The sequence below is a fragment of the Mesoplodon densirostris genome, chromosome 7, assembly GCF_025265405.1.
Source record: "Mesoplodon densirostris isolate mMesDen1 chromosome 7, mMesDen1 primary haplotype, whole genome shotgun sequence".
Lineage (NCBI taxonomy): Eukaryota > Metazoa > Chordata > Mammalia > Artiodactyla > Ziphiidae > Mesoplodon > Mesoplodon densirostris.
In genome coordinates this window covers 32,843,711-32,870,996 of record NC_082667.1, presented here as the reverse complement: position 1 = coordinate 32,870,996, position 27,286 = coordinate 32,843,711, and the positions used below count along the sequence as shown (strand labels likewise).

At 36.0% G+C, this 27,286-nt stretch overlaps 1 protein-coding gene across 1 annotated transcript in view; it reads left to right on the top strand.

Moving 5' to 3' along the window:
* Positions 1 to 27,286, top strand: part of ANO3 (anoctamin 3) — a 393,002-nt gene that overhangs the window by 183,622 nt on the left and 182,094 nt on the right. Inside the window, 2 exon segments of the mRNA XM_060103704.1 lie at positions 21,961 to 22,155; positions 23,048 to 23,119. Of these exon segments, the coding sequence (XP_059959687.1) occupies positions 21,961 to 22,155; positions 23,048 to 23,119 (267 nt within the window).

The following is a 27,286-nucleotide window of genomic DNA, read 5'->3' as shown; positions in this document are numbered from 1 at the left end:
AAGAATGTATTTGTTTCATAAAAATGGAGCTGAAGTTCTCTTATACAAAAAGAAAACGTCCTGGAAAGAATGTCAGTATGTTTTGTGTAACTTTTGAGAAGAGATAAAAATACAGCTGTAAGATGTTAAGATGTTTTCTTTGTCCAGTCCCATGTGGGTTATGACAATTACAGATCATCTCTTACATCCTCTATTCCATGGTTTATATCAGCTCTAAAATGGTGAAGAAAACTTGTTCTCTTCAATTTTCTCAATCATTGTAAGGATGGATGAAAAAAAGTCCTTGAAAATAAAAGGTGCTGTACAACAGCATTGTCTTACATGAGAAACGTGTGATTAAAATCTGCAGAGCTCAGTAAATATTTAGGAAAAGAGCACTCAGAGTGTCCTGGTGCAATTCCAAGCGACAGCTCTGATTTACAATCCATTAAGGGAGAGTGTACCCCGAATCACACTCCATCCAGCGTTCTAGACACACTAATTTTGAGGAAGCCAAAGAACATAATTGATTTTGAAAGCAATCTGGAGAGAGGTTTTACAGGAAATAAAGAACTCTTAGCCAGCATATGATTGAGGGGAATGGGCTCTATGAATTTTCGAAAGATCCCTATAAGTATAGTGTTACCTTTGGAGAGGAATGGAGGGTAAAGCTGGAAAGAAGTAAAAAGTATATTTCATGTGTGTGGAAAATGTTTTATAACTTAAAAAATGTGACACAAAGCAAATATTAAAAAATGCTAATATTTGCCAAATATGAAATTTTAGTACATAGATGTTCACTGTATTATACTCTATGTCTTTTGTATATCTGAGATGTTTTATAATTTTAACTTGATTTTCAAACAGGATCATGTGGGGTACTGCAGCATGGATGATTATTATTAGGACTAACTAAGTGAAAGGAACTGTATAAGGCATGAATAATCATAAGCCATGCTTTCACTGTCTGGTAGAGGTAGGGCTTCCTCATAGAGCCAGACAGGATGTACCCTGCAAAACTCGAGTGATGCTATCCAGATAGATTATCACAGGAAGAACTTGTGTCCCCTGGTGTTGTTTCATTCATCAGTCCTTGGAAGGAAAGGTGAGAGAGAGGAACACAAGCTACCGAAGTGCCACTTATAAATTAGAGTGGACTAACTGGGCAGGAACAGTTTTGTGAATGTGGTGACTGTTGAACTCAGTCTAGAAAGATGATTAGAATTTGGGTAGGTGATGGGGTAAGGGAGAGAGACAGCACATTCCAGGAAGATGGAATATTATGGATGAAGTCTTAGAGTTGAGAATATAGGGTATTTGTATATTCCTTCAACTCAGAATTTGTCCAGTACAGACACTTTATCTGCAAAACCTTAAAATCTGGGAAGATAAATTTATACCCAGACTCAGGTATATTTTACCTCAGAGCCCAATTTTACCTTCTTCTGTGCACCCCTCTCTTTTTGTGAGTTTCAAGGAGCCCTTTTGCACTAAAGTCTTAAGAACTATAGGTATTACTTCTTTGGATGTATTTTCAGAAGTGGAATTGCTGGATCGTATGTTAATTATTTTTTAAGGATTCTCCTTAAAATTTATTTTTTAAGGATTCTCCATACTGTTTTCTTAGTGGCTGTACCAATTTACAATCCTGGCAATAGTACACAAGGGATCCCTTTTCTCCACGTCCATGCCAACACTTTGTTATTTCTTGTCTTATTGATAATAGCACTTCTGACAGGTGTGAGGTAATATCTCACTGTGGTTTTGATTTGCATTTCCCTAGTGACTAGTGATGTAGAGCATCTTTTCATATGCCTGTTGGCCTTGTGTATATCCTCTTTGGAGAAATGTCTATTTAGGTCTTTTTGCCCATTTTTCAATTGTAACCCAAACATTTGAGGAAACTTTAATATGAGAGGTCATCAGGAGAAGTGGTTTCTGTTATTGCTGGTCATGAGCTTACAGTGGATTGCTGGGCCATTTTCACAATCAAATCTTAATACTGAGGAAGCAGTCAAATGATCATGTGTGGCAACACAGACAATCATAGCATGTGAGAGAAAGAGATCATCCTGAATAACTGCCAAATTTTATTTTACTTTTTGTTTATTGAAAATATAATATAAAACAATGTTGAAAACCATTTTGTAGTAAAAATCACTGTAACAAATTATAACGCTTTTGTTTTGCTTATCACATCCTGATCCTTGACCATAGACATACCTATTTGACAGTTGTAAACATAAACAGAGTGCATCTGTCATTTGGCCTGTTGGTTTTTATTTCATAATTTAATTTTTTTTTTTTCGATACGCGGGCCTCTCACTGTTGTGGCCTCTCCTGTTGTGGAGCACAGGCTCTGGACGCACAGGCTCAGCGGCCATGGCTCATGGGCCCAGCTGCTCCACGGCATGTGGGATCTTCCCGGACCGGGGCATGAACCCACGTCCCCTGCGTCGGCAGGCAGACTCTCAACCACTGCGCCACCAGGGAAGTCCCTCATAATTTAATTTTTTTAAATTTTATTCATATGTTTGCTTTCTGCCAGGGAATATGCTAGGTGCTGAAGATACAGTGGTGAACAAAGCATTCACCACAAATTACACACACATATATATACTAAACAATGAAAGAAAATGAGGTTTCCATTAGTAAGAAGGAAATGGAGAAATTTTTTCAATAAATAACTAATAATATATCTCATAGCCTATCTCTCTGCTCCATACATGTATATCCTTTTTACTATGTGCACACATCAATAACACTTAGACACCTCACAGCCCAAAAAGAGAGAAAATACCAAATTGCCTTCATGAACTGCTTTCATCCAGAAGTCAAGTGTTTCTGTTTACTGTTGCTATTCTTTTTAGAAAGTTTTTTATATGTTTCTATGTGTAAAAATTATCATTCACTTTTAGATACCCATTATAAGATGGCACAAAAGGAGCAGGATATTGGCAAAAAACGTCCATTTCCAAAAGGGATACCAGGATATCAAAAACAGTAGTCATTGTGACTTGACATACAGCATATCCCTGCGAACAGGAAAAGTTTTTGGTCATGGAAGTGGAGTGAGTTCTGGGATCAGCTAATCATGGAATAGCCCCTGAGTCTGTTCTCTAAAATAATTTCCCCCATTTATTGTCCTTCATTGTCCTAGTTTTACCTTCTGAGAAAATCTCCCTTGTCATTCTCCTTCATGGACTTATCTGAGATGGGAGAAGGCCTTTCTAGAGAAAGCACATGGTTAATAATACACTTCCTGATATCTAAATTCAAGGATACAAGGATGATCTTAGTAGTTGAACAATTAGAGGATTTTGTGAAACAGAAATTGGTTTCTTTAATGTTAAAGTTTCATTCTAATTTAATATGCAGCTGGTCACTTGTTTCTTGTCAATCCCATGCACTAAGAGCAACAGCCCGATATTGTGTAATCTTGTATAACATGAGACTCCCAGCTCTTAGTCACATTTCTCTCTCTCTCTCTCTCTCTCTCTCTCTCTCTATATATATATATATATATATATATATATATATATTTTTTTTTTTTTTTTTTTTTTTTTTTTTCTGTACGTGGGCCTCTCACTGTTGTGGCCTTTCCCGTTGCGGAGCACAGGCTCCGGACGCACAGGCTCAGCAGCCACAGCTCACAGGCCCAGCCACTCCGCGGCATGTGGGATCTTCCTGGACCGGGGCACGAACCCGTGTCCCTTGCATCGGCAGGTGGACTCTCAACCACTGCGCCACCAGGGAAGCCCACATTTTTCTATATTTTGACAACTTCCTTGCTAAATTTTCTGCTTCCCTGGCTTTTCTGTCACCAACTTTAGTGTGAAATGGAAAGTAGTTTCCAGCCTTATGAAAGTCCAAAAAAATTGCTTTTTATTGTATGCCACAAAACATGTCCTTAGAAAAGCTATATTTTACTCCCTCCCTGCTTTTTTCTTATGCAGCAGCTTTATATAAATTTTATCTTTTCTTGAAAAATTTTACTAAAAAAAAGTGGGAATCAGTCCTTCTATGAAAGCATTCTGATTTCTTTTTTTATTATTTCCCCTAAGATGAGTAACTGAGTAAAAGTTGAAAAATATGTAACTATTTTACAAGCTCATAACAGGGACTGTCATCTCCCAGGCCTGAAATAATGGGATCCTTGGTGCCCTTTGCTGCATGGTGGAGTTTGGCACACTTTCTTCTGTAAAAGACCAGATAGTAAATACTTTGGGGTTTGCAGGCCACATGGTCTCTGTCAGAACCACTAAATTCTGACATAATAGCATGAAGGAGCTGTAGTCAGTATGTAAACAACTAGACAGGCTGTGTAGCAATGAAATTCACTTACAAAAATAAGTGGCAAGTCCGGGTTTGACCTGCAGAGAATAGTTTACTGACCGGACTCTAACTTCTTCACTCATTCTGTTCCACATTTTAAAGTCTGTTACTTCCAAACTCCTGCTGTTTTAAAATAAATTCTGATTTGGCAATAGCATAAAACCTAATTCAAAACAGTTTAAACAATGAGGAACATTTTCTCACAAAAGCAGCAATTCCAAATTAGGGCTCCTTCAGTATTGTTTAATGCACCAATTTATCAATACTTGCTCAAGGTTGTCAACAAGGACCCAGGTTATATACATCTGTCTGAACTACCGTCTTTAGAGTCTTGTTCTCTAGTTATGCACAAACACAGTATCACACTGTAAAAAAAGGTAGAGTCTTTTCCTTATATCTCCTTTTCAGAGTGAGAAAACTTTCCCATATGTCCCATTAACATATTTCCCTTCACTTTCCATCCACACAAACTAGGTCACATGCTCAGTTATAGGCAGATTACAGTGAAAAGAAATAGTATTACCACCATTGGCTTGGACTTCTCAGAATTTATAACTGACTAAAGATAGAGTCACCTTTTTAAAATAGTGGATGCCTGAACAAACTCTGGGTCCTGATTGCAGTGATGTGGGAAATGGAGTTTTGGGTGGAAAACCAATAAATATAAAAAGCATACTTAAGGCTGCTTGTGAACTATTTCCTTTGGGTAGTATCTCAAAAGAGTAATTAATTCATCAAATATTAGGCATATTCTTACCATTCGTGGTTACATTTTTTCCCCAAAAGGTTAAAAGAATGCACTTGGAGAGTAAGACTAGATTAGCTTTACAGCAATCCTGCCAATATTTCTACTCAATTATCTTTTTTTAGTTTTATAATCTTTTACTATGGAAAATTCCAAATGAATAAAAAGTAGAGGGAATCATATAATGAATACCTATGTACACACACTGAGCTTCAACATTATCAACTCCTGGCCAAACATGTTTTATCTATACTCCTATTCACTTCTGTCATCCACTGGATTAGTATTCATCAAACACCATGTATCTCATGTTTTATAAAATATTTCAGTGCATATCTCTAAAATTTAAATAATAGTTAAATCTAAAACCAAAATATAATTTTCATACTTTAAAAAATCATCATCCTTAATATCATGTACTAAAATCCATTCCTTGTTTATGTTTCACAAATTGTTTCTTAAATTGAGTTTTGAAGTTGTTTAAATAAGAACCTAAAAAGATCCATACATTGCAATTGGTTGATATTTCTCAGCTGTTTTTTAGTGTATAGGGTCCTCTCACTATCATTTTTTCTCTTGCAATTTGTTTGACGGACAGCTTAAATTTTTACCTCATAGATTTACCCAAATTCTAGTCTTTGCTAGTTATATTCCCTTTATGTTGTATAATATATCCCTTGGTCCCCTGTGTTTCCTGTAACTTGAAAGATAGATTTTTAAGTGTGATCAGATTCAGATTCAATTTTTGTTAAAGAATATCTCATAATTGGTGTTGTATATTTCCATCAGGAGGCACATAATGAGTGGTTTTCTTTCTTTTTGCAATAATAGCAGTCACTGGTGAGCATTGTCTGGATTTACTATTTCACTAGGACATCATATTATCCTAAAGATGTAGAAATTGAGGTTCAATTAAGTTCAGTTATTTTTACATAGTCACAGAGAAAGTGTGACAAAATTCATTAGCAAATCCTTTTGGCTCTAGCTTCAAAATATAGCTTGAATATGACTTTTTACACATCCTCTCTCACTACCACATTAGTTCAATATCTCTTTTCTGTTGCCTGAACTACTTCTGTAGCATCTTAATTATCCAGTTTCAATCCTTACTTCCTCCAGCCTATTTTCCACATAGTAGCCGAGCCAAGCCTTCAAAACAACAGACCAAGTCACTGCTTTTAACCTTCCAATGACTTCCCATCTCATGTATTATAAAAGGCAAATTCCTTATTGAGGTTCACAGGCTCTTACATTATACGATTCCTGGCTTTTTCGTTTACCTTATTTTCTGCTACTCTTCTCCTGCTCACTGTTCTGTAGCCACAGAGGCCTCTTTGCTCTTCTTTGAACATTTCAAACTCTTTCTAATTCAGAGCCTGCACTCGTTTTGCATTTGCACTGGGATGCTCTCAGCCCATATGTTTGCATGTTTTATTCTCCACTTCACAGATTTTTGCTCATTCTTCACCTTCATAGAATGAACTTTTGTGATCTCCCCATCTAAAGTTGAACTGCCCATCATTCTTTGTTCTCATACCCTGCTTTTTGTTTCATTTCTGAGCACTTATAAATAGCCTGACATTACATGTTTTTATGGACAATCTTTCCCACTTGTATGTGAGTTACACAAAAGGAGGACTTTGTGTTATTCATCCTCTTAATATGATAGAACTAAAATAGTGCCTGTCACAAAGTAGGTGCTTAGTAATGTAAATGTTTGAATAGCAGGATGACTGAATGAGTCAAAACAAGAAACTACACCGAATAACTCCTGGTCTTCATCAGAACTTGTACAGGTGATGCTATGTGATGAATTTGAGCTTCTGTTTTGTTGGACTCTAGAGCACCAATACTGGGCTTACACACCTTATGAGGCCTGTTTAACATTGTTTTGCCTAATCACTTTGGAAAACTACTGCTTCTCAAGGCAAATTTACTCCCTGTCTGATTTGTAGAATAATTGCTGCCCTTACTAACTAAACCTTTCTCTAGATTTGATTCTACATAAAGAAGAAAAGTAATTAATGAAAAATTGTGTTGCAAAGTTTAGAGCTAACACATGCAGAGTTCCTAGAATATTGCTGATGCTTGATAAAATCTGTCAGTGCTAGTGGCAGTAGTAGCAGGAGCAGTAGAAGAAATCATTATCCTTACTCAACTTAAACTTCATTTTGGTTTCTTTTTCCTTAAGGCATTTCCAGTTTAGCAAGCCGTTGGAGGGAGGATCATTTATGTAAACTAACATCTATAGTAATGTAACCATTGTCAGTGTTGTGATGAAAAATTGCATGGGGAAATATAACAGTGATTTTTTTTCAGAAAATACCTCCCAAAGATAGGACACTTAAAAGAAAACCATAAAATTCCATGTCTTGTGCAGTGGAATTAAGTTTTAAAATCACATTACTAATTCTTGGTAAATTTGTTAATAGCGGCTAATTTGAATAACAAGTAATTCCGTGTGTTTGTGTGTGTGTATCTGACGTCATTAGATAGCAGTGCCTACTAAAGTGTTTACCTCACAGCAGTCATTCAAAAAATGATATTTTTTTCTCCCCCTCACAGACACTGTATAGCTTTTTGTTCTTTCCATGAAAAAATCTACAAAGTGAAAAAAAGAATAATTTAATTAGATAAAATGCCATTTGCTTTATATGGTATTATCTACTATCAGCACTTTGCTGATGCTTGAAATAATCCATTTCTGGAATTCTCTTATCTCACTTGGATGATGTCATAATATTGCCTAAATATTTTCTGGGCTTGTCACAGATTCTAATCTTGAAGTTATTTTCTTCCAGTTTCTATTAAAGAAAATAGAAAGGAGGTATGTCTTTTTATTGACAAAGAAATTACAAATGTATATATGTTCATTTCTTTAGTTATTTTTTAGGCGTTCTGACTTCTGCTGGTAAAACCTAGTAACCAAATATGATTGAAAACCATTGAGAAGACACTGCGTCTCAGGATATCAATGGCCAAGTCTGCACACATTCTTTATAGGCCAACCTATAAGATGATGAAGCTAGTATATGGCTGTCCTCTGTAAATGTCATGCATTTGAGCTAATGGTCAAGAGCAACTGATCAAGAGCAAATAATCGTGACACAAAAGATTTGAGACAAGTCCCCTATCATCATTAAAAGCTACTTGTGCAACTTTGAGCAAATCATTTATCTTCTCTGTCAGTTTCTCTATTGATTAAATGTGAAGGTTACATTGTACAAGCAGTTTTCAAACTTAGGGAGCCTGAGTATGTATATTAAAAATTCAGATTCTTAAACTCCTTCTTGAGGGATGTAGTAGTCCTGGAAAAGGACTGAGGAGTCTGCATTGTAATATACTCTGCAGGTGACCATGGACCTCACATTGAAACTGCAGAGCTGTCTACAGGGTCTCCTCTGACTCTACAATTTCTAACAGGTTTTTCTTCCTTTTTCTCATATTTTTGGCATTCTAAGCCTTGATGACATATTTTCTAAGTGGGATCAAACAGAGAATCCCTCTAAGTCACCATGTTTCATCACTCAGAGCCTTTGCTGATAGACCATTGAATGAAATTTTTAATATCACAGAGAATTCCTGTGAGAATTCCACAGGAATCCCATTTTATCTTTTGATAGAATTTTCTCAGTAATCACAAGATTCTTGGAAAACTTTGGTTTAGTTAGCCCTTCACCTACATTACACAGAAAAAGAAAGGTTTGGGTTCCATATGGACCTACTGATTACACTGGCAAAATAAGACTGAACATATAAACTATTGTTAAATTTTAAGTGGGTAAGTTTTGCAGTAGATAAAAAATTAAACCAGCCCGGTTTAAAAGGTCAAAGAATCTATTGCTCTGTGTGTGTGTGTGTGTGTGTGTGTGTGTGTGTGTTGGAGGGGCAGTGGGAGGTGTGTCTGACATTATCTATAACATCAATTTCCTCAGTTGTTCCAATCATACAAAATATACTTACTCTTTCCCCTCAAGTTGTCATCTACTGTGAAGTTGATTATGTATGTTTTCCAGAAATCAAGACTTGGTTTAAGTTTCTTATGTTCTAGGAAATAGATTAACTCATTTTAAAAATCAGCCTGAATAATTTCCACAGAATTATATATAATATATATATATATATATATATATATATATATGCATTAGGAAAAACTATGTTATAGAATTCAAAGTCCAACATTGTGCAATGATCAGCAAAAACAAAACAAACATTTCTGCAATTGAGTGTTCCAGTTAGTACTATACATATACCTCTGTGCCTGGGTTAATTTGCTTTACTGTTTTGTACATCCAGCTTTGCCCTTTGAAAACCACATGCATTCTTCAAGACATAACTCAAATGGCACATATTTTTTTCTAACACTTTTACTATCCCCACTTGAAACTAATGTCTGCTATCTCTCTGCTTCTGTGCTGTTGAAACATACTCTAGTGCTGACAGGATATTCTTTTATATTTAGTATTAAATGAGTATTTTCAATCAAACCTCATGGCCTGTGAATTCTAACTTTCTAAACTGTCTACTTTTTTCTAGTTCCACAGCCACAACCATGGCTCTAAGGCCACCTTCTGTTCTCCTGTCGATAACTGAAGCAGCCTATTCACTTGTTATCATGACTTACTCTTATCCTATTCACATCCATTCTCCACACTGAGAAGATGAATTAGACTGTCACTCCACAGCTTAAAAGCTTGCAGTGGCTCCCTATTCCCCTTAAGATAAAGTCTAAACTCCTCAGTAGGCCATGCAAGGCCATTCAAGAGCTAATCTCTGCTTTCCTCTGTAGCCCCATCTCTGTCCCCTGCCCCACTCTCCATCACTTTCTGCTCTATTTTCCAGTAATAAAAAACTTTTTCCTCACCTCCAGATATTTCTACACAATGTTACTTCTCTCTGGGCAAAATATAACACAGTGAAATCGAGCACAGGTTAAGAGTTGATTCTGAACTGAATCCCAAATCATCACCTTTATAGGAATTGAAGGAAGATGGTGTGTTTCAGAAACATCCCAAAAAACAGTTGTAGAAACAAAATCTTTAGTTTAGAGAATACAGAATTTGAAGGGGAAACGAGAGCTGTCTGCAAATATTTGAAGAGCTGTCATATGAAAGAAAGATTGCATTTTTTTTTTTTTTTTCTGAAGGGCAGAGCAAACCAATGTCAGGAACCATAGGCAGGCAGATTTTTGCTCTACAAAAAGTTCTTAACAGCTGGAACTGTCTGAATGTGGAACAGGCTGCCCTGGGGGAGCCATCGACAGTTTTAGAGCAGGGAATGACATAATATAAGCAGAGCTGCAGAGTCTAATGTTAGAGCAGTATCAGTAGATATTTCCATTGTTTGGAGGATGGGCACCCTGTGCACTCACCATGCTACTGGCTATCAGAAGCCGCTTTGTCTTTCTGTCCTGGGACCTCAGATTCCTGAACCTCTGGCAGAGGGTTTTTCTGGTTCTAGGAGAAATTGCTAGGCTTGAATTATAATAAGTTTCTAGAGTAGGAGAAAGGGAAAAGTATCTTAACTTTGATGGAAACAGAGGCATCATTTGTAAAATTTGTCACATGGAAAACCAACTTAGATGTATCTGAGGATTGAAATATTTCATTCTTTCATTCAGGAATTTGCCCACTCTGCAAACTATGCAGGGTATGGTGTCCCATGGTTTGCAAGATATAAAGATATATTAGTTTGCAGATCTTGACTGCAAGTAGTCTATAGTCTAAGAGAGAAGACTGATGTGAATAATAGCTATTGTGTGGATAAAGAGATGTTAATTGTAACAAAAATGTTAAGTCTAATTAGATTAGCTAAAGAGTTGCAAATTTTGCCAATGTGAGAAAAGTGTTTTATTATCATTTCCACTGTCTCCAATAATTACCATAAGTTAAGCTAACATTTCTTTTGGAGATATGCCAATTATAGTGCGAATATTAGACTGCATAGAAGTAGACCTTATAAAAAGGAACTTATCTATCCCAGATTTTTCAAAATAAATTGATCCTACTAATATCATTTTGCATTTCACCAAGCACTAACTTTTAATGATTCAAGTCAAAACACTCAGAAGTCTGTTCAAAAACTTTAGCCAGTATGATCTCCAAGTGACATGCTGGCGCATTTGTATGCACTTATTGAATACTTCTGTACGCATCTCACTTCCTTTTTATCATATCTGTTCATTTGCTCACTTCAAGAAACCCACACCTATTTTTGCCTTTCCTATGTTCTTCATTATTTGTAGTTTTACATATTCTATATTATAGGTACAGTTAGCAGTATAACTGTTTTGCCCATCTTTGCATTTGAAGAGTGCATTTTCACTTGTCCTTTCCCCTCCATGAAGTCTAAGATTAGATGTTATAACCCCACATTTTCTACTCTCCTTGTAACTTTCCACGATAGGACCAGTGAAGTAGGTACTTCCCAATGTGCGTGGTTGATCATGAAAATTGGGGGAGTATTAATTGAAAATTAATGACATAAAATCAGTCACTATGTCTGTTAATTAATATGTTCTCCAACAACAAATATTTCCAAGTGATTTACTGATCATTCCTTAAATTAAGTAAATTATAATTTTAAAATTCAAAATATTTATATAGAGATAAGAGAGCTATTGTGAAAATTCCACAGGATTTGGATAAATATAAATCTGTGTTTGAATATTAGCTCAACTGTTTATATGACCTAAAGCAATTTAACTAGGCCATCTGAGCCTATATTTTCAGCCACCTGTTAGATGAGGATAATGATACATTTTATGTGATCAGAAATATGGTATGTAAATGGTTTAGCATAGTGCCTGGCATATAAAAATCCCTTAATGAATATAATCATCATTATAATAATATTTACTAAGCAAAAATAGAAAAGTCAAATAAAGGATTTATTTGATAAATAATAACTCATCAAAATCATAATTTTTAAATCATAAAACAAAAAATTACATGAGTAATCTCTGTGTATACATGTTAATAGGTAATATACTTTAATCTAATAGCTGTAGCATATAGTGAAATAATATTGCTATTGATATAATACTCTGATAGCTGTTTTAGGATTTTTAGTCTGTGATGGTATATTGGTATATTTTAAGGAGCATGGCTGGCCCTTGGTATACTGAAATCTACATAGTGCTTCAAGTTGTTCCGTGAATGTAAAGCACTGACCAAGCTACTATGGCAAAAATGAGGAAGCATCTGTTGTCCCTGACCTCAAGGGACTGAGTTCAATGGTAGAAATATAGCTTACTCACAAAAATTACAATGCAAATAAAATTACCATTATTAGTTAAGGAGCCTAGGTGCTATTAAAACTCAAATGAAAGAGACATTACTTTTAAGGAAAAAATAAAGGGAGATTGTGTGAGTGTATGGATGCTTTTGAATGTATTGCTAGATATATTAAACTCCCCATTAACCTCTAAAGTCGTAAGTGGAATCAGAAAAATGTCTTTGTATTTCTGGAAATGAATGTTATATGCAGTCACCAGTGTTCCAGAAATCAGGGTTCTTTTAAAAGTGATTCACAAGACACAGACTATTTCATATGTGTGCCTTACAGTTGGGAATGACTTGAACACACTTACAATTGTACCTCATCCTGCAATTCCATGGCAGCCATGAACTATATTTCCTCAGCAGTGCTGAGTTCTGCCTTGACAGTACGTTGCCCATGGTGCTCTTAAAATCAGGCGAAGGAAGTGAAGGGAATTATGTCTCGTTCAATCACGCATATTTGCAAGTTGTCACCCTATCATCCCTGAATGCTGTTCCCATTGGTACTTCACTGAAGAAATTACTTTACATATTGTTTAACTGAAGATAATAATTATACTGTCTTTATGGTATACTCTTTTTTTTTTTTTTTTTTTTGCGGTACACGGGCCTCTCACCGCTGTGGCCTCTCCCATTGTGGAGCACAGGCTCCAGACGCGCAGGCCCAGCGGCCATGGCTCATGGTCGCAGCCGCTCCGCGACATGCGGGATCCTCCTGGACCGGGGCACGAACCCGTGTCCCCTGCATCGGCAGGCGGACCCTCAACCACTGCGCCACCAGGGAAGCCCTATGGTATACTCTTTTAATCCCTAAATAAGAATATATGAAGGATGCTATGCCATGCATTTGGGGGAAACTGTTATCTGAAAGTGACTTAAATGCATTTCCTTGGAATTGTCTAATTTTTTGATCTTACTATAATTACTCTTTCTATGTTTGTAAAGAAATATTATTATTTTAACCTATATATAAAACTATCATAAATTTCAGTCTATTTTAATATGTTGGAGAAGCAGTTTAACTTGAAAATGAATTTAATATGAAACTAACCCCTTACCTTAGGAGTTACTTTAGAACTTAACCTCAAAGCACTAATGTCATAAACTATATTATGTACTCCTTTCATCAATTTAATCTTTGAGTTCCCTTGTTATTTCTTTCAAAAACAGAACAAAGGGATTGGGTTAGTGAAGAGAACTTACACATAATGGCTCCTGCCCAAGTCTATAAACATACGCTACCTGAGTTTATAGCCTTCTTGCATTTATTGGCAGCTTCACAGTTGCAGACTTAAAGAAACTGAAAAGAGGTTAAATAAAGTAGGGCTGAGAAGAACTAGAACAAAACTTGAAATAAAGGCCTTGAGACTTCTCTTAGAAACAGAATCACAAAATTTAACGCTAAAAACCATAGTATATTGCAGTCTTGGAATTGAAATTGTCCAGAATCTGGAAGTTAATCCAAATCTAGCATTGGAGTAATCCCCTGCTTTGGGATTTAAAAAAAAAAAATATGCAGTACTCTTCCTTAGAATTGTCCATGACCATTATGATCAGGCCAATTTATTTGTTTTGATTTTGGGGAAATTGCTTATAGTTTAGAGGAGTGATTTCTTTTATCCTGAAACCATACTCCCAACCCCAAAACACACAACTGTGGCTGTGAAGTAGCCATGGGTACTAAGGCAGAGGGTCACACTGACCAAATGTTACTTGGTGTAAGTATGAGTATATGTGTGTATGTGTGTGCATGTGTGTGTGTATGTCTGTTTGGAGATGCAAGTAAGCTACTTTAAGGCCTTTATATGCCCAGGTCTATCTGGAATCTCTTTAGGAGCTACTGAATATTCTTAGCACTGCCCTGAGACCACTATACCAACTGACATATTGAAAAATACTGTATGCTAGACCTGCTGGGGTATTCCCTTTTGAAATGAGAGTCCCATCTACACCTTTTCATTCACATAACAGTATGTCCTTAAAAAGACCTATTAGGCCTAATGATTATTATATTCAGAGGTTCAGTGCCATACCCTGAACTGTGTTTGTGACCTATACCAATTCCAGTCTCACCTGTTTGACCACTGCTGCCTCTGACTGCAAAAGGTCTGGAATCCAGTCAGTAAGGTAAAAATAAATAAAGTAACCTTTACTGACAATGCATATCTGAATAAAAAATTATGGCTATAGTTTCCATTGGAAGAGACAAAGCAGCCAGTGGGCTCTTGTCTTTTGAATCTATTCACATTTCTTTGCTGTTCATTTTTTTTCCTATTGAAAAAAGCAGCTCTTCTTCATCCATCAGTCCATTTTCCTTTTTAAAGAGTAGAAAAGAAAATTCCAGAACACTTCTTTGTTCTTTTGTGTGCCATTTTGGAAGAAAACCTATCAAGGACAAGTGATTCCTTGAAAACCAGGGAAATAAAGCAAGGAACATGTTCCCTTTTTCTCTATCTTTGAACTGGGCATGAAATTTCTGCATATCATGAGTGACTTCAAAACATTCTTTTTTATAATGTCAGTCTATCAATTTAAAATACATTCTTCATTCTATAGTGACAAGATTAGAACATTTATACTCAGATAGCTTTTAAAAGAAAATTAGGAGGCAATGAAGCTCCCTTGAGGTTTTTGACATTAGACTTTTACTGAATTAAATGATTTATTCTTAAACATTTTACTGCTTTCAGCTTTGATATAATAACTAAAGTGCTGAGCATTGATTTTGTATAGGTTGGCAATTGTTTTCTTAATAACTTTCGTTTTACATAACAAGTGGTCTTGCTGTAGATACTCCAGTCATATTCTTCCTAAGATCATCCAAACTCTACTCTCCTTCTCTACCCTAAATAAAAAAATATATGTATATTTATTTTAAAGCACTTTTTTATTGTCCCTTAGACATTATTTGAATGTTGGTATCACTATTCAGTAAGTAAATTCCAATAATGCTGTGGAACTAGACAAAGAATGTGAGCATAGAATCCCTAAGGATTTGTAAGCATTTCTTGAATTAAGATAAAGATTTAACTGAGACCCAGGAAATTTATTTTCAAATCTTAAAATAGATTCATGAGAAAGATATGCAGAGAAGACACAAGACAGTGTGTTTTTTTTGTTTGTTTGTTTTATTTTTTCTAACTAGGGCCTTGGCCTCAAATTCTAGGTGAAATTATTAGCTCTGCTGAGCTGGACTATGCTTTAAGATATAAAATAACAGCAGATCTAGTGGCCTTTTAGGTTTCTTTCTTCTAGGCCTATATCTAATTTTGAACCTTAAAGTCACATTCTTTCAGAACCTTAATAAACACCAGGAAATCTGAAAGAAAATGAAAACATATCCCTAAGGAGTAGTCTAAACTAGTTAAACTATCCTCCAAAAGGTTAGCTGCATAAGCCCTATACTGTTTTTGCTTCACCTTCACAAATCCCAACACATGGAAGACAAATATAGTGAAAAGGCAAGACCAAGAGAGAGGCTGTACATGCCAGAGTTTGTGATCTCTTTTATCAGTATACCCATTGGCTTCACTCTTAAGAACTCTGGAACAAACATGTCCATTTTCTAGAACATTACCAGGGCCTCTTTACCTTGGAAGTGGAGTATAGAGAGGGAGAGTCTTTGTTGTTGCCTAGAGGCCATTAATAATATTCTTCTTGCATATTTGTGAAAGGCAGGGTGCTATGGTAAAAGGAACATAGCTCAGGCCTCTCATGGACTTGAGTTCAGTTCATAGGTTTGGCAATTACTGGGCTGAATGTCCTTAAGTTAACTCTAATTTTCTCAATATCTTAAACATGCATAATCAAAACGTTTTTCAGGATTACTGTGAGAATTAAATATATTAAATATCACCTAAGAATGCAAGGTTGGTTCAGCACTCAAAAAACAATCATTATAATTTACCACACTAACAGACTTGAGAGGAAAACTACATGATATATCAATAAATGCAGAAAAAGACATTCCACATCTATCATGATAAAAATGTCAGCAACCTAGGGTTAGAAAGAGACTTCCTCCATGTGATAAATGCATTTACAACAAATTTACATCTAACATCATACTTAATCATGAGAGCTTGCTTTCCCCCAAGATCAGGAACTAGGCAAGATTTTCCACTTTCACCACTGCTATTCAATATTCTGTTGGAAGTTCTAGAAAATAAAATGAGGATAGAAAAAGAAATAAAAGGTATTCAGTTGGAAAGTAATAAAGTACCCTTTCTGGCAGACAACATGATAGTCTATGTGGAAAATTCCAAGTAATCTACAAAATGTTTATCATACCTAGAACTAATAAATAATTTTGAAAGTTCACAGAATACAATGGCAATAAACAAAAATTAATTGCATTTCTGTACATTAACAATGCACGATTGAAAAATGAACAGTGAAAAACTAAAGTTTAAAAAGATACTATCTTTTGTAAAAGCTCCAACAAAATGAAATAGTTAGCTATAAATCTAATAAACTATGTACAGGATTTATATGAAGAAAACTACAGAAATATAGTTCAATCAATCAAAGAAAGACCTAAATAAATAACCATATGAGATTCATGGACTAGAAGACTTGGCATAATTAAGATGTTAATTCTTCCCCAAGTGATATATATTAGATTTAATTCAATCTAATGATGATGCCTTATCCGTATTTTGTATATTAGTTTTTAATAAAAAGAACTGCTTTTATTTATATATATACACTTCTGATAGTGACCACCATTTTCACCCAACACTGAGTTAAATTCTGGTCCAGAGAAAGAACTCAATAATTGTTTGGAATTGTTAAATAAATGATAGAACACTGAATGAATAAAAATTAAGTTTAAAAATAATCATTAATATTTATTTCATATAACTCAGTTACACACGTTGTTAACTAAATGATGGAAACTGAAAAATAATGATTAGGATTACAAATAATAGCTGATAACTTGTTTTGTGTGAATCAGTTACACACATTGTTAACTCATAGCAGATTTTATATTATTCATATCTATTATAGATCAGCAAAAGAACAACAGTTTCATAGATGATGGGTAGACATTCCCAGTTAATGTGTACCAAAGAGCACATATTCATTTTTCATCAACATATATTTCATAGTTGTCTAAGATTGTGGGTATAGAATTACAGGTTCTGAGGTTTGCTTTCACTCTGTGATTTCTACATTCAGAGCTCTCTGCTTAAAATTTGTGTGATATTTCTACCAAGTGAAACCATGGTAATGACCCATCCAGGACTGGGGTTCATGAAGAACCATGGAGCATTCTGAAAAGATCATGGGTTTTGGAATCCAATGGCCATAACATTCACATTCAGTTCTGCCAGTTGCTTGATTTATGACCTAGAGTAAGTAAATTTCATTGCCTCTCCCAATTTCATTTCCCATTTGAAGTGATTATATTTAAAATATCTTATGATTTTTGGCAAATTCAATTATTCAAAAAAAGGACATAAGGCAGATAAATTTGTGGAAAATAATGAGCAAATAAGCATATGCAGAATTCCCCAAAGAACAGTAGGTAATTTTTATCCCCTACCTGGACTGCAGCTATAGCTCCTTTACACTTCTTTCTCTCACTTACTATACTGCAAACAGTTTTGTTGTTGTTGTTGTTTCCAGTTTATAAATACATTGCAATCTTCATACCTCAGGGCTTTCACACACGTTATTATCTTTGCCTTAAAGCACCCCTCACAAACATACATATATATATAAACATCAACACAAACATACATAAACACCTTTCTGTATGTTAGGTTCCTTTTTATTTTTTGACCTAACATGTCACTTCTTCAGACAAAATGTCTCCGACCACTTAATAAAGTCCCCTTTATTATTCTCCATAATATAACCATGCCTGTATTTTTTTTTTTTTTTTTTGCTGTACGCGGGCCTCTCACTGCTGTGGCCTCTCCCGTTGCGGAGCACAGGCTCCGGACACACAGGCTCCGCGGCCATGGCTCGCGGGCCCAGCCGCTCCGCGGCATGTGGGATCTTCCGGGATCGGGGCACGAACCCGTGTCCCCTGCATCGGCAGGCGGACTCTCAACCACTGCGCCACCAGGGAAGCCCACCATGCCTGTATTTTCATAGCATTTCAGACAATTTATGTGTATATACATATTTATTTGTTTGGTCAATGTCTGACACTCTACTAGAATGGAAGTCCCATGAGGACAGGAATTATATGTCCACCTTGTTCACCACTGTATACACAGTGTCAGCAGGATGCCTGCAGAGAGCAAAAGCCCAAATAACATCTCCTCAATGACTAGGTGAGTACAGGGATGAATCATGGTGGAAAATACTGACAACATTGATATGCATAAAGCTAGTCTCACCCTATATTGGTTTATAAAATAATAATATCTACCAATGTGATTGTCATCTTTAGCTCAAAGAACAGTTTTTGAACATACGTGCTGGGGTCAGTGTATTAAGGTGACTAGTATTATTATAGAGTCCCCATCAAGGCCATTTCTCAGGGGTCCAAGGCATTTCTCTCTGAATCTAATATCTTTACTAGCAACTATCACCATCTTCCATCTGTGTACCTCCACCTCCAAAATAATATTTATTCTTTTACTTATATGTTCTTCTAGAGTAAAAGGCAATTCTCAACCAGAGCCCAGTAATAAAAAACTGATCTTTTAATATTCTACATCTGTGTTTCCTAAATAAAAGAAGATATAAGACCACATGATAAAATATTCACAGGCATAAAAAACTACTAGGACAGATTTTTCCTGTGCTATTCCTTGAATGTAGTATAGAAAACACTAGTCGGTCCTTAAATAAGGGCGATTGTATGGTGTATGTGTAGGATTTCAGTATGAGTTCTGTGGGCCTTGGGAAATTCCTCTTCAAAAGGGTATTTTCCTTTCTTATCATTACAGAGTCCCAGAGGGCTAAGAGACTGGATCAATTCATAATTCTTTCTTCAATCCCTTTCTAGTTCACATTTTATTTTCACACTGAGAATTAATGTGAAAATAAATACTTTTTTTTTATAAAACAGGAAGATAAAATCCCTACTGCTAGGTTTGTCTGCATTTCATCTATTCAACTATGTCTTATTTCTATAGAACCTCTTTCAAAAATTGTCTTGTTATTTTTTTTTTCAAGATTCTCATTTGTCTCAAAGGGCAATGAACATTGGTACCTCTGCTTGTCTTTAGTTGAATTCATGCATTTGAAAATATCCTTAGAAATCTGGAGTTAATTCATGAGCTGATTATAAAGTAGCCAAAAAGTATTGACCGAAACAATATGAGTAGAGTTTAGTTAAATATGTTTGTCTTATAATAAATATGATAATTACTGAAAATATACCTTTCCTGTCTATACCCCTTGCCCGCACCTATTAAGACCCAGATTCTACTCTGTCTCAAAAATGGAATTAAGATGAGTAATTGCAAGGCAAAATTTTCATTACTTGAGTGCTGTATATACTGGTGAGTTCGCTTTGTCTTTTTCACCTTTCAATCACTACATTTGAAATTTAATTTATTTATTTTTGGCTGTGTTAGGTCTTGGTTTCTGTGCGAGGCTTTCTCTAGTTGTGGCAAGTGGGGGCCACTCTTCATCGTGGTGCGCGGGCCTCTCACTATCGTGGCTTCTCTTGTTGCGGAGGCTCCAGACACGCAGGCTCAGTAGTTGTGGCTCACGGGCTTAGTTGCTCCGCAGCATGTGGGATCTTCCCAGACCAGGGCTCGAACCCGTGTTCCCTGCATTAGCAGGCAGATTCTCAACCACTGCGCCACCAGGGAAGCCCCTGAAATTTACTTTAATATAGAGAATATGGGCAGGTGAATAGGGAGGGTGGTAAAAGCAGATGTGTTTCTAGGTATATTCCGTCTGAGTTTTAGCCTCTACCAGAATGAATTTTGGTGTCTGTTCTTTACATTTCAGTGTCTGTGATTTTCGAGGTAAATGGATGGTGTGCAGGAGTTTCAAACTTAATTTATGGATGCAACATGATGTGATGGTTTTAGCATTAGAAACTGTTTGGAATATAAATTCCAAACGGTTTTCTTGTTGGTGTGATATAAGGAATGTTACATATCCTCTCTAAGTCTCAGTTTCCACATAGCTAATAGGTATAATGTCTGCCTGGTAAGATCGTTAGAAAACTAAATGAAATAAACACAGCATATATTACATTTAATATGTAGTCACTAAAATACTATATACATATAAATGTATATATGTATATATGAATGTATATACAGTTGACCCTTGAACAACAAAAGTTTGAACTGTGAGGGTCCCCTTACACATGGATTGTTTTCAATAAAAAATTCTACAGTACTACACAATCTGAGGTTGGTTGAATCTGCAGATGCAGAACTACTGATAGGAACAGTGGAGACAGAGGGCTGGTTTTAAATTGTATGTGGATTTTTAACTGCATGAAGGGTTGATACCCCAAACTCCTGCATATATATATACACACACACATACTATAAAATAATAAGAAAAAGCCTAACAACACACTAGAAAAACTATAAAATAGCTTAGTCACTTAAGAATTATAATTGGCTAGAAATGTATGAAAACATGTTCAATCTGTAACATGAAGATTAAAACAATTTTTTTTGTTTTTTTGTTTGTTGGCTTTCTATTTTATTCAGAATTAAAACAAATGATACTATCTAGAGTTCCCCAAGGAATTTCATAAAGAAATGGATTCCATCTTGTACTATTTGGGGAAGTGTGAAAAGATAAAGCTTTTAGGGAAGGCAGTTTGGCATTATTTATCCAAATGATAAATATTCATGCCCTTCAAACCAGCAGTTGTACATCTAAGTGTTTCCTCTTAGAGAAATACTCAATATGTGCAAAAAAGCCATATACCAGAATACCCATAACAGTATTCCAGGGCTGAGGAATGCCCTGGGATTAACGTAAGGGGGATGAGGACGGATGGGGACAGGGGCATACAGGGACATGGGGTCATTCATTGCTGGGAGAATACAGTTACTGGGACTTCCAATTATGGAGGCGGAGTCCTGTTGAGGGGTATTCTTTCTTCTGGAAGATCAGTCTTCTCTGCATGAGGAGAGGGACTGTTACACGGAGCATAGGAATGCTGTCCCCCTGCTGGTCAGTTTTTGTACTAAACCATGTATGCTGTTCCTTTCCAGCCTCTTGATCACTATTAGTACATTATGTGGTGTGTTTAAAGGAGGATAGGTTATAGAAAGAAGTGCTCTGGTTAATAATAGTAATTTGAATTTCTACGCATTAGGTTTTATTTATTTTACTGCTTAAAAACCTAAATGGTTAAATTTATCCAAAGACAATCAAAATTATTGTTCTCATAACTCTCCAAATGAATTTAAACCTCAGTTTCCTTTTTACAGAACCTTTAAAAAACAGTGAAAGCTCAAACTGGAAGAGGAGCTGTTTATTTCTCATAACTATTTGACAAAAATCTCAAAACACTTCCTCTGACAATATAGAAACAAACAAATTCAACTAGTGCTAATCCCTAGGTGATGCTTTTCAAGAGTACATTTCTGAAACAGTCATCACAAGAATTAAAATTATTTGTTGATTTCTGCTGATTATTTCTTGTTGCTAAAACTTGCCATTTTGAATTTACAGGTATGAATATAAGCAAGAGTGAGATAGCAAAAGAAACTTCATTAAAACCATCTCGGAGATCCCTGCCTTGCCTGGCCCAGAGCTATGCTTACTCAAAGAACTTGAGCCAATCTACCTCACTCTTCCAGTCAACTGAGAGTGAATCTCAGGCTCCCACTTCTGTAACCTCAATCTCTGCTGACAAAGCAGAGCAAGGTGAGCTCTACTTTCTTGTTTAACTTTTAAAGAGTAGTGTTTTCCACTAGTGTTTATAGAGTCTTCAGGAAGGAGATTGGCATAGAAAGGAGAACAGTAGCCCATGCCAGTCAGACAAAAGGCCATTCATTGGCGAGATGTGTGTTCATTTCTTTCTATCCTTGAAGGTAGCCAACCCCATGCAAACATGGACCTAACACTTTCTGTTGGCAAGAGAAGACAGATCAGCCACCTAAATCACTGGCTCATTAGCATTCCTGGTGAGAATGTATTACCAGTAATTAAATATGCCAGCAATAATAAACTCAGTTCCCTAAAAAGAAAGACCCAAAACTATAAATAATACTGACAGTAAATCAGTGAAGATTTGGTTGCACAAAGATGTGGTTAGACAAGTGTTGGCAAATAAAACTACACTCATCTGACTGTCTGAGACTCATTATACGTTCAGACAATCCCTTTTCACAAGAGTCAGGAGTCAGAATACAACCAGGCCCCTGTCATTCAGTGGATGGGTGTGTTTTTATTTTCCCTTCCATCTCTAAGAGCTTTTATGTTATGAAAATTCATTCCCTTATGATTCCTTAGGGTTGCTTCTTCCTCTGGATAATTTGAAAATACCAATATTCTATTTTCAATAGTATTGGGAAATCACTACCTATTTTAAAAAGTCAGCTTACATCAATGTCCAATAAGGAAAGTGGCTAATTGTTCAAGAGAATCAAAGTGTTAAAATGTGATATAGATGTATCTCTCATTTCCACTCATTAACTTCAAAACATTTCTTCATGTTTGGCTGTTATTTGGACAGCAGTCACCACGGTAATTGTTCTAACTGTCATTATGTTTTTATTCCCCAAATCTAGAAAGTCTTTTTTGTTCTTGTTTCCAGTTAACACTGAGGAAGGCAGAAAAGACTCTGTGCTCAGATGTTCTTTTGCTGACCTCAGCGACTTTTGCTTGGGTGAGTTGCTTTCTATTATTTCCTTCCTCCTTTCCCCCTCTCCAAAGGTAAACTGACTTCTACTTCAAACGTAGAACATTATTTTTTTAAGAAAAAAAATTCATGTTTAGTCTTTAACATTTGATGGGTGAGAATAATATTCTAAGGTTAAAATATTATTAAGGTATTTCATGTACAGTTTGAAAGTCAAATACAGAAGATTTTTAATGAATAACAATCCTATAACAAAAAAATTCTGTTGTTAGTCTTTTAGAAATTTCCTTCAATTCTCGATGAATAAGTACATTTACACTACTGTGTATAGATTTATCAAATTTCAGCATTATCTGTTGATCTCTTGTGCTAGATGAAGGTTTATTAGCTCATTCATATAACCTTTCCTTTTTTTTTTCATAGTTACATTGCCATTTTAAATTTTAAACCTCTCTACTGATTAAATTTGTAACTGTAGTATATTTGCATCTTTATATCATGTTTTCTTCTTTTTTAGCTTTTTTATTCTTTAATTTTTTTATTATTATGTTTAACATCTTTATTGGAGTATAATTGCTTTACAATAGTGTGTTAGTTTCTGCTTTATGACAAAGTGAATCAGTTACACATATACATATGTTCCCATATCTCTTCCCTCTTGCGTCTCCCTCCCTCCCACCCTTCCTATCCCACCCCTCTAGGTGGTCACAAGCACCGAGCTGATCTCCCTGTGCTATGTGGCTTCTTCCCACTAGCTATCTATTTTACGTTTGGTAGTGTATATATGTCCATGACACTCTCTCACTTTGTCCTAGCTTATCATTCCCCCTCCCCATATCCTCAAGTCCATTCTCTAGTAGATCTGTGTCTTTATTCCCGTCTTGCCCCTAGGTTCTTCATGACATTTTTTTTTCTTAGATTCCATATATATGTGTTAGCATACGGTATTTGTTTTTCTGTTTCTGACTTACTTCACTCTGTATGACAGACTCTAGGTGCATCCACCTCACTACAAATAACTCAATTTTGTTTCTTTTTATGGCTGATTAATATTCCATTGTATATATGTGCCACATCTTCTTCTTTATCCATTCGTCTGTCAGTGGACACTTAGGTTGCTTCCATGTCCTGACTATTGTAAATAGAGCTGCACTGAACAATGTGGTACATGTCTCTTTTTGAATTATGGTTTTCTCAGGGTATATGCCCAGTAGCAGGATTGCTGGGTCTTATGGTAGTTCTATTTTTAGTTTTTTAAGGAACCTCCATACTGTTCTCCATAGTGGCTGTATCCATTTATATTCTCACCAACAGTGCAAGAGGGTTCCCTTTTCTCCAAACCCTCTCCAGCATTTATTTTTGTAGATTTTTTGATGATGACATTCTGACTGGTGTGAGGTGATACCTCATTGTGATTTTGATTTGTATTTCTTTAATGATTAGTGATGTTGAGCATCCTTTCATGTGTTTGTTGGCAATCTGTATATCTTCTTTGGGGAAATGTCTATTTAGGTCTTCAGCCCATTTTTGGATTGGGTTGTTTGCTTTATTGATATGGAGCTGCATGAGCTGCTTGTATATTTTGGAGATTAATCCTTTGTCAGTTGCCTCATTTGAAAATATTTTCTCCCATTCTGAGGCCTGTCTTTTCGTCTTGTTTATGGTTTCCTTTACTGTGCAAAAGCTTTTAAGTGTCATTAGGTCCCATTTGTTTATTTCTGTTTTTATTTCCATTTCTCTAGGAGGTGGGTCAAAAAGGATCTTCCTGTGATTTATGTCATACAGCATTCTGCCTATGTTTTCCTCTAAGAGTTTTATAGTGTCTGGCCTTATATTTAGGTCTTTAACCCATTTTGAGTTAATTTTTGTGTATGGTGTTAGGGAGTGTTCTAGTTTCATTCTTTTACATGTAGCTGTCCAGTTTTCCCAGCACCACTTATTTAAGAGGCTTGTCTTTCCTCCATTGTATATTGTTGCCTCCTTAATCAAAGGTAAGGTAACCATATGTGCATGGGTTTATCTCTGGGCTTTCTATGCTATTCCACTGATCTATATTTCTGTTTTTGTGCCAGTACCATACTGTCTTGATTGCCATAGCTTCGTAGTATAGTCTGAAGTCAGGGAGCCTTGTTCCTCCAACTCCGTCTTTCTTTCTAAAGATTGCTTTGGCTATTCGGAGGCTTTTGTAAAATTTTTTGCTCTAGTTCTGTGAAAAATGCCATTGGTAGTTTGGTAGGGATTACACTGAATCTGTAGACTGCTTTCAGTAGTATAGTCATTTTCACAATGTTGGTTCTTCCAATCTGAGAACATGGTGTATTTCTCCATCTGTTGGTATCATCTTTAATTTCTTTCATCAGTGTCTTATAGTGTTCTGCATACAGGTTTTTTGTCTCCTTAGGTAGGTTTTTTCCTAGGTATTTTATTCTTTTTGTTGCAATGGTAAATGGGAGTGTTTCCTTAATTTCTCTTTCAGATGTTTCATCATTAGTGTATAGGAATGCAAGAGATTTCTGTGCATTAATTTTGTATCCTGCTACTTTACCAGATTCATTGATTAGCTCTAGTAGTTTTCTGGCAGCATCTTTAGGATTCTCTATGTGTAGTATCATGTCATAGGCAAACAGTGACAGCTTTACTTCTTCTTTTCCGATTTGGATTCCTTTTATTTCATTTTCTTCTCTGATTTCTGTGGTTAAAGCTTCCAAAATTATGTTGAATAATAGTGGTGAGAGTGGGCAACCATGTCTTGTTCCTGATCTTAGTGGAAATGGTTTATGTTTTTCAACATTGAGAATTATGTTGGCTGTGGGTTTGTCATATACAGCCTTTATTATGTTGAGGTAAGTTCCATCTATGTCTACCTTCTGGAGGGTTTTTATCATAAATGAGTGTTGAATTTTATTGAAAGCTTTTTCTGCATCTATTGAGATGATCATATGGTTTTTATCCTTCAATTTGTTTATATGGTTTATCATATAGATTAATTTGCATATATTGAAGAATCCTTGCATTCCTGGGATAAATTCCACTTGATCCTGGTGTATGGTCCTTTTAATGTGCTCTTGGATTCTCTTCGCTAGTATTTTATTTAGGATGTTTGCATCACTGTTCATCAGTGATATTGGCCTGTATTTCTCTTGTTTTGTGAAATCTTTGTCTGGTTTTGGTATCAGGGTGAAGGTGGCCTCAAAGAATGTGATTGGGAGTGTTCCTCCTTCTGCTATATTTTGGAAGAGTTTGATGAGGATAGGTGTTAGCTGTTCTCTAAATATTTGATAGAATTTGCCTGTGAAGTCATCTGGTCCTGGGCTTTTGTTTGTTGGAAGATTTTTAATCACAGTCCCAATTTCAGTGCTTGTGATTGGTCTGTTTATATTTTCTATTTCTCCCTGGTTCAGTCTTGGAAGGTTGTGCTTTTGTAAGAATTTGTCCATTTCTTCCAGGTTGTCCATTTTATTGGCATATCGTTGCTTGTAGTAATCTCCCATGATCCTTCATATTTCTAGTGTCAATTGTTACTGTTCCTTTTTCCTTTCTAATTCTGTTGATTTGAGTCTTTTCCCTTTTTTTCTTGATGAGTCTGGCTAATGGTTTATCAACTTTGTTTATCTTCTCAAAAAACTAGCTTTTAGTTTTATTGATCTTTACTATGGTTTCCTTCATTTTTCATTTATTTCTGATCTGATCTTTATGATTTCTTTCCTCCTGCTAACTGTGGGGTTTTTTTTGTTGTTGTTCTTCTTTCTCTAATTGCTTTGGGTGTAAGGTTAAGTTGTTTATTTGGGATTTTTCTTGTTTCTTGAGGTAGGATTGTATTGCTATAAAAACTTCCCTCTGAGGGATTCACTGGTGGCGCAGTGGTTGAGAGTCCGCCTGCCGATGCAGGGGACACAGGTTCGCGACCCGGTCTGGGAGGATCCCACATGCTGCGGAGCGGCTATGGAGCGGCTATGGAGCGGCTAGGCCCGTGAGCCATGGCCGCTGAGCCTGCGTGTCCGGAGCCTGTGCTCCACAACGGGAGAGGCCACAACAGTGAGAGGCCCGCATACCGCAAAAAAAAAAAAAAAACTTCCCTCTTAGAACTGCTTTTGCTGCATCCCATAGTTTTTAGGTCATTGTGCTTTCATTGTCATTTGTTTCTAGGTATTTTTAGATTTCTTCTTTGATTTCTTCAGTGATCTCTTGGATATT